The sequence below is a fragment of the Chlorocebus sabaeus genome, chromosome 9 (genome assembly GCF_047675955.1).
Source record: "Chlorocebus sabaeus isolate Y175 chromosome 9, mChlSab1.0.hap1, whole genome shotgun sequence".
Classification (NCBI taxonomy): domain Eukaryota; kingdom Metazoa; phylum Chordata; class Mammalia; order Primates; family Cercopithecidae; genus Chlorocebus; species Chlorocebus sabaeus.
The window spans coordinates 102,453,104-102,461,256 of NC_132912.1; the positions used below are offsets into that span (position 1 = coordinate 102,453,104).

At 42.1% G+C, this 8,153-nt stretch overlaps 2 protein-coding genes and 1 pseudogene across 4 annotated transcripts in view; 1 reads left to right on the plus strand and 2 right to left on the minus strand.

The window, feature by feature from the left end:
• The window catches only part of ENTPD7 (ectonucleoside triphosphate diphosphohydrolase 7), a 55,129-nt gene that overhangs the window by 39,839 nt on the left and 7,137 nt on the right, over nucleotides 1–8,153 (plus strand). For both annotated transcript variants that reach the window (XM_038009428.2, XM_007963821.3), the window contains 4 exons: nucleotides 134–300; nucleotides 2,527–2,851; nucleotides 4,978–5,063; nucleotides 6,547–6,708. In XM_038009428.2, the coding sequence (XP_037865356.1) occupies nucleotides 134–300; nucleotides 2,527–2,851; nucleotides 4,978–5,063; nucleotides 6,547–6,708 (740 nt within the window). The remainder of the gene's footprint in view (nucleotides 1–133; nucleotides 301–2,526; nucleotides 2,852–4,977; nucleotides 5,064–6,546; nucleotides 6,709–8,153) is intronic.
• Nucleotides 1–8,153, minus strand: part of COX15 (cytochrome c oxidase assembly homolog COX15) — a 61,243-nt gene that overhangs the window by 23,649 nt on the left and 29,441 nt on the right. The window contains exon 9 of one of the 2 annotated variants that reach the window (XM_073019252.1): nucleotides 647–712. The exons of the other annotated variant lie outside the window; for it this stretch is intronic. Coding sequence (XP_072875353.1) covers nucleotides 647–712 — 66 coding nt within the window. Of the gene's footprint in view, nucleotides 1–646; nucleotides 713–8,153 lie in introns of those variants that run through there. 2 annotated transcript variants of the gene reach the window in all.
• LOC103216761 (receptor-binding cancer antigen expressed on SiSo cells pseudogene) lies at nucleotides 1,110–2,348 on the minus strand (annotated as a pseudogene).

Here is an 8,153-nt window from a genome sequence, read left to right on the forward strand (position 1 = left end):
ATGCTTTTAAGATGAAAGAATGCTTAAGATGTTTTAAAGAGTAGTCATAGCAATGGTGTATTAGCAATGTCATAGCTTTCTAGAAGGCAACCAAAACTGAAATTCCCTTTTTTCTCTTGGTATTGTATTACAGGAAGAAGCTGCGAAGATCCTGCTGGCTGAGTTCAACCTGGGCTGTGACGTGCAACACACTGAACACGTGTACAGGGTTTACGTCACAACTTTTCTGGGTTTCGGAGGCAACTTTGCCCGGCAGCGCTACGAAGACCTTGTTCTGAATGAAACTCTTAACAAAAACAGGTATATTTGACATGGGATCTGAGTTTCTGAAATATAATGTCAGGCTGCAGATATTAGTGAGAAATAGTCACATCCTCCTAAGATAGATAAGTCCCTGCTTCCTCCTTTCTGACTACCCCTGCCAATGGGGTAGCATCTCTTAAAGACCTCTATTAGCAGTCCCACTCTGGATGAGGGTACATTCTGATCTTTGTTATTAGGACTAATAAAGTACAGTAGCTTATTGTGATCTCTTGCTGTTTCCCATATTCAGACCTGACATCATGGGAAAAGGGAGATGAATTAAATTGCCAATTATGTACAGTATATAGTGTAGCTGCCAGCAGTTCCTTCTGCAGGGAAGTGTTTAAGACATGTTTGTTGAATTACAGTGCAGTTGCATCTTTAGTGGGAGTTCAGTTCTATAGTATGTCTAAAAGATAAAAAGCAAGTGTAGTTAAAATTAACTTTTAAAATGGTCTCTCATCAAATTCAGAATAGTCAGTTTTTCCTTTAGCATTGGACAGATCACAGATTCTTCATTTGAGTACCAGATGAAGTAGTTAGACCATAATGTGGTGGGATTTCTTGTTTCTTTTTAAGTATGTACAATTATTTATTATTATACACATTGAAGGAAAGCATAAGAGAAAGCAGAGTTCTTTTCCATGATAAAATTTACACAAAATTTTGGAATGAAAACCGGTGTAATTGGGTGATTGTGGTGGTGTAGGTAGGGCAGGGAGGATGGTCAGCAGTGCTGAGGGTCTAGCCTAGGTAACTAGAAGGATGAGAAACCCAATCACTGAGAGAAGGACCACAGGTGAAAAGGCAGGGCTGATACTAAGCAAACAACACACTTACCTATGTATACTTAACCATTTAGCTAGAAACACTAACTTGAAGAGGTAGTGGTATATCCTGTTTGTAATAATTTATCCACAGCAATCAATTATCTTATATTTACAGCATGTTGAAGAAAATATTGTCCCATAAGGCTTTTTTGTTTTTGTAAGTCTTAGTCTCTAGGAGTTCAAGGTGCTTTGGGTGAATCCTGGTGCCTTGGATGATTGACAAATGCATTAAAATCAAGTGGTATGTTTGTGTTCTGAAAGTACTCCTAAATCTATACAAATATTGCTTGGGTTGAGGTGCTCGGATGTCTCCTGCTGGCACTATGATGTTTGAAGATCATTTGTTGTGAAACTGTCACACCAGTTTTGGTTTTTCTTCTTCATTAGCTGCTGTGCTTCCTTTTCCATTTTCTTCTTTTGTTGTTCTACTGCTTTCTTTTCTGTCTGCTGTTTTCTGCTGCCTCCGAACTACTTCTTGCCAGACTGCATCTTCTTCTTCCCATGCATTGGTATTTTCTTGCCAAGTAGCTAAGTCACCTACTTCAGGTGATTGATGAGTAAAAGGCATATCTTGCATAGCTGCCAGTCCCTAACCTGTTGCCTGAGATGGCAAAATGATCATTTTGTCTTCTTAATGACAATTTTCTGAGTTTTCCTTACAGTTGGTGTCACATCCTTAAAATAGTCGGTTCCAGTTGTTGTAAAGTGTTCTGTTGTACTGCTTCATTCCATTCTTACCCTCAGTCTTTACACTTGTGGGTACATTCTCGTTCTAAGAAGTCTACTCTTCAACATCTGTGTTTAGGAACTGATGAATAATTAACTGCAATTGGCAAAGTGATTTGGACCCCAACTTAATTTCTGTCCTTGGACAGATCTTCATACTCATCTTTTTGAGGAATGAGAATATGGTTGCTAGGCAAGTATAAACTCAAAATAACTGGAACTGTGTTACAGCCATGGTGGGAATCAAAGCTTTCCACTCTTCTCCCCACTCAGAGGCTCCAGGCTCTGCAGGTGGCTTCCTGGAGCTGGTGCTGTGCCTGTTCTGTTCCAGCACTGCTCATTCAGAGGCATGTGTTGGGTCCATCACCATTGCCAGCCATTGCAGATGGACCACTGCTGTGGTCCGCTCTTCAGGAATCTCTCTCCACAGCCCTTCCCACCTCATCCCCTACCAGTTGTATTTTTAAACATTAGAACCACACTCCGCATGATAAGGTTCTTTGCACTTTTAAGAGGTGTGTGGGAATGAAGACCAGATAGAGAACAGCAGATTTCACGTCTCCAATTTCACTACACACTAGGAAATACACGTTGACTAAAACGTCAAACAGAATTGATCACCATATTCCTCTCACTTTTTGTTTGTTTGTTTTTGTCATTGTGGCAGATTGCTGGGTCAGAAGACAGGTCTGAGTCCCGACAATCCATTTCTGGATCCCTGCCTGCCGGTGGGACTCACAGATGTGGTGGAGAGGAACAGCCAAGTCTTGCATGTCCGAGGAAGAGGAGACTGGGTGTCTTGTGGGGCAATGCTGAGCCCCCTGCTGGCTCGCTCCAACACCAGCCAGGCCTCACTCAATGGCATCTATCAATCGCCAATTGACTTCAACAACAGCGAGTTCTACGGCTTCTCTGAGTTTTTTTACTGTACAGAGGATGTGTTGCGCATTGGTGGCCGCTATCATGGGCCAACATTTGCCAAGGCTGCTCAGGTAAATTACTAATGATAAACATGGCTTATGCTGGGAGCAGCCATTTATTGAATGCCTCACTCTGTGCCAGATGCTGTGCAAAGGGCTTTGCATACAGAATCTCACTTGTTCTTTGCAGGAGCCCTTTGACCCTCATTTTACAGATGAGGAAGTGGACTCAGAGAACTTAAGGATCTAGCTATGCTATACTGCCTTCTAATTAACTAAATTTAGTTTCCATGGATGTCATATCACCCAAATTATTACCCAGGTGTAAAATTTTTCTGTTGGCTAATGGCTTTTCTTCCAGCTTTCCAATAATCTTGTTTAATATTTATGCCCAAGAAATTCACCTCCAGTATTTTTTCCCTTGCTAGCTATTCTCTGTTGTAATGTGCTTTTGGAGATGATATCACCCAGAGAGGCAAGTCCATCTTTCTTTTGGTTTGAGATATTAAGAGGCTAGAGTGGTATGGGTTCCCTGGGAATATTAGATGTTATAAAAAGCAATGATGATGGAAGTTTGTTTAGATTTAAAATAGAGAAGGAGTAAAAATCCGCTTTGAGCATATATAGGACTTAAGCCTCGTATAAGCTTAAATCATTGGTTACCTGGACAGATAAAAGTTTAGCCAGCTTTCTATCATCTTCTGCTTAATTTAGGGCCATCTCTTTGAATTGTTGTGTATCTCTATGTTTTTCATCAGAGAAACGAATGGGAGAATCTGTCCTCATATTTCTTTTTTTTTTTTCTTGAGACGGAGTCTTGCTCTGTAGCCCAGGCTGGAGTGCAGGGGCACGATCTCAGCTCACTGCAACCTCTGCCTTCCGGGTTCAAGTGATTCTCCTGCCTCAGCCTCCTGAATAGCTGGGATTACAGATGTCCACTGCCATACCTGGCTAATTTTTGTATTTTTAATAGAGATGGGGTTTTGCCATGTTGGCCAGGCTGGTCTCAAACCCCTGGCCTCAGGTGATCTGCCCACCTCGGCCTCCCAAAGTGCTGAAATTACAGGCGTGAGTCACTGCACCCAGCCTCTCCTCATATTTCCCTCCCTCCCTCTCTTCCTTCTTCCCTGCCTTCCTTTCTTTCTTTCTTACAATTCTCTAGGGTTCTCTTAGTGTAAGGCTTCCAGCAGAATAATATCTGCAGTATCTGTTCCATTCTGTTCCCAAAAGACAGTCCTTAAGAAATATTGTGGGACACCTGGTTTGTATTTGCTTCTTTCCCTCCAGCTTCCAGGAAGACCTTCATGCTCCCTTTTTTTCTGGAGCCCAGAGCTCCCTAACTATCCATGGCCTGACTCTCTTATCACAAAACTTCTTCAAATTCTATTCCCTTGAACACCAAAAGGCTCAAGTTATTGCTTGCCAACATTGCTAGTGGCTTAATATGTTATCTTTTCCAGGTAAAACAGCAATTCTGTTCCCTTACCTTTTTAACTTTGACTCAAACGTTATCTTCCCAGAACCACCTTCTGGGACCACTCTATCCAAAATGACAACGCTCCCCATATTACCTGTTGCCCTTTCCTGCTTTATTTTTCCCTGAGCATTTATGTTATCCAGCGTAGTGTGTGTGTGTGTGTGTGTGTGTTTGTTTATTGTCTGTCTCCTACCACTAGAATGTAAGCTTCCTGAGGACAGGAATTTTTGTCTGTTTTATTTACTGCATGATTCCCTGACATCTAGACAGCACCTGGCATATAGGAGACATTCAGTAAATGTTAGCTCACTGAACAAACCAAAAGGAATGATTCTTTTGGTGAGAATTACAACACTGAGGGAGGCCAATGACAGGTTTCTAACCATCCTCTTCCATGTGCTCTCCCTGCTCATGTCAGTCCTATGTGGAGTAGAATGAAACTATCTTTGGCTTTTGACGTTGCTATTTGTTAGTCCTAACCTCATCCCCTCTGAAGCCTAAGAGGCTCAGAAACCACATCAGGCTGGCTTGGTGCTAGACATGGGATGACGGGAATAAACAGGGGTATGGCGCAGTGTTTAGTGAGTGAATATGCCGTTTCTGTTTTCCTTTGTCAGCTAGTAGCCCACAAGTAACTTTAGAAATGGAACAGCTGTGACTGTGGGGAAGGTAGAGAGTTTGCCTCCAAATTTATGTTGAACTATTTCTGTGGTTGATCCAGGATTACTGTGGCATGGCTTGGTCAGTACTAACTCAGAGATTCAAGAATGGCCTCTTTTCATCACATGCAGATGAGCATCGACTCAAGTAAGTCACTTCCCTTTCCTCCTTAGATGTGGCCTTAAAATCTAGATGGCAGATTGTAATGGAGAGAGAGTGAGCAATAATGCAGATTAGATTTCATGTTGAGGGAGCAATTGATTATTCCAGATTTGATTTTCCAAGGGATAGGGGCCAAAATAGTGAGCCTATTATAGCAAAGCCAGAGGAAATCAGTGCCCACCAAACAGGGTTCTCATCAAGTGATTTGACATCAAAAGTGATTTTTTTTTTTTTTTTTTTTTTGAGACAGGGTCTCACTTTGTCGCCCAGGCTGGAGTGCAGCGGCACAATCTTAGCTCACTGCAACCTCCACCTCCTGGGTTCCAGCAATTCTCCTGCCTCAGCCCCCCAAGTAGCTGGGACTATAGGCACGTGCCACCATGCCTGGCCAATTTTTGTATTTTTTGTAGAGACGGGGTTTCACAGTGTTGCCAGGCCGGTCTTGAACTCCTGAGCTCAAGTGATCCGCCTGCCTCACCCTCTCAGAGTGCTAGAATTACAGGCATGAGCCACCGGGCCTGGCCAAAAGTGATGATTTTTTAAAAACTTTGTATTATAGATAATATCAAACATATAGAACAGCAGAGAGAATAGCAACATAAACCCTCATGTAACTATCACAGAGCTTCAGCAAATAACATTTTGCCAGTATGGTTCATTGGTCCTTTCATTTTTAAATATTTTAGTTAAAAATTGTTTAACATTGCGGGGCATGGTTCATGCCTGTAATCCCAGCACTTTGGGAGGCTGAGGCGGGTGGATCACCTGAGGTCAGGAGTTCAAGACCAGCCTGGCCAACATGGCAAAACCCCATCTCCTCTAAAAATACAAAAATTAGCTGGGCATGGTGGCAGGTGCCTGTAATCGCAGCTACTTAGGAGGCTGAGGCAGGGAGAATTGCTTGAGCTCAGGAGGTGGAGGTTGTAGTGAGCCGAGATCATGCCACTGTACTCCAGCCTGGGCGACAGAGGGAGACTCTGTCTCAAAAAAAAATAAAAAATAGAATAAAAAATAAAAATTGTTTAACATAAATAAAACTAGAAGAGTGTAATCAACTCCTGTGAACCTGTCACCCTGCTTTCCTACTAACAGTTATCAGCTCCTGGCCCATCTTTGTTTTTATCTGTTTTCCCACCCACAATCCCCCTCTTACTACAATTGGGTTGTTTTGAAGCAAATCCCAAACATCATATAATTACATCTGTAGATATTTCAATATGCTCTCTGAAGATAGGGACTCTTAAAGAAAAAGAAGAACACAGCCGCAGTATCATTACTGCCTTTGAGGTAAACACAAGATAAGCAGACTGACTTAGAAATAACCCACTTAGAGGTAAGGAAGGTGAAACAGGAGGAGGTAGGTCTTTTAATAACTGGTGGGAATAGGGAATACACAGTAGCTTATTGCAAAGGAAAGTATTAGAATTCTTTTCTCTTTTTTAAAAATTTAATTATTTTTGTCGCACAGATATCAGTGTTTTAAATCAGCTTGGATGTACCAAGTCTTACATGAAGGATTCCACTTTCCCTATGACTACCCAAACCTGCGGACAGCCCAGCTGGTGTATGACCGAGAGGTTCAGTGGACGCTGGGAGCCATTCTATATAAAACACGATTCTTACCACTCAGGTAAAGTAAGACTCACCAATCTGGTATCTTGAACTCAGAGGATATCAGTTGATGCCTCAGAATCAGTTTATTTATTTTAACCAGCTTAGAATAGGTCTTAAATGACCTTCCTCCATACCTCCTCACAAAAACAAACTCCTTTACTTCCATGTGAGCCACTATTACTACCAGGCATGCTCGAACAGAAAGAAGGTTGAGCATTACTGGTCTGGAGTCTGTTACTCAGCTTTGCTGTTTCAGAAATCCAGCTTTATTTGTTTACCCACAACAAATCAGTCTTTAGGACTGAACTCTTACTAATCACTTCCAAGATACTGACAAGCTAAAATGTCATTCTTGGGTTACCCTGGAAAATACATCTGACAAAAGAAAGGGGGTGGGATGTCTAGAGCAATCTTTCATAATGTAGGGAGGCACTCCAGACATTGTGTCATTGACTTAGAAGGCTTTTTGGTGGGTCAGAATTAGAATAAAGGATGTGAGATGTTTTTAGTGGGGCTACTTTCATCAAACTCTGGTAGCCTGATGCCTTACCTTTATGTACTGCAAGATATTTGGGACAATTTTTAGGTACTCTGTACCCTGGACTATTTCAGAGAAACTCAGATAAATTTTGTATCTTTGATGTCTATTCCTCTAAACTCAATACCGTCAGAAGCCAGGCAGGTGACAGAAGTGAGGGAAATGGGCTAGGTGGGGGTTGCCCACAACTGGAGCGTGTACCCCGGTTAACAGGCTGGTTACTGTCACGCACAAGCACCGTCCCAGCATTTGCCAGTTCTCATCTGTCCAGAAAAGGCAGAAATCCATATTTTTTATGAAGTCTTTCAGTTTAGAGATTCACATTCTAGAAGAACACTGCAGGTCAAACCAGACAGAACTAGATGTGGGATCTGGACCGCTGAAGAGTGGCTTCTGTTCTAGCGAGGTGGACCATTGCACTTGGTTTTCATATTGCCTTATTTTTGTCATACAGTTGATCAGGTAACAGCTTTATCTAGATATATCCTAGATCCTAGGGAAAACATAGTCCCTTTATTTTTAATTTTTTTTTTTTTTTTTTTTTTTGAGACAGGGTCTTGCTCTGTCACCCAGGCTGAGTGTGGTGGCAGTGCCGTGTTCATAGCTCATTGCAACCTTGAACTCCTGGGCTCAAGTGATTCTCCTACCTCAGCCTTCTGAGGAACTGGGAGTACAGGTGCTCGCCACCATGCCCAGCTAATTTTTTAATTTTTCTTTTGCAGAGATGGGGTCTTGTTATATTCACCAGGCTGGTTTTGAACTCCTGGCTTCAAGCAATTCTCCTGGCCTGCCCTCCCAAAGTACTTTGACTATAGGCATGTGCCACTGCACTTGGCTGCATAGCAACTTTTAAAAAAGGATTTAGACACACTGATTTCTTTATTGGATTCAGGGGATCCCCTATTCTCATTAGTACTGTATTT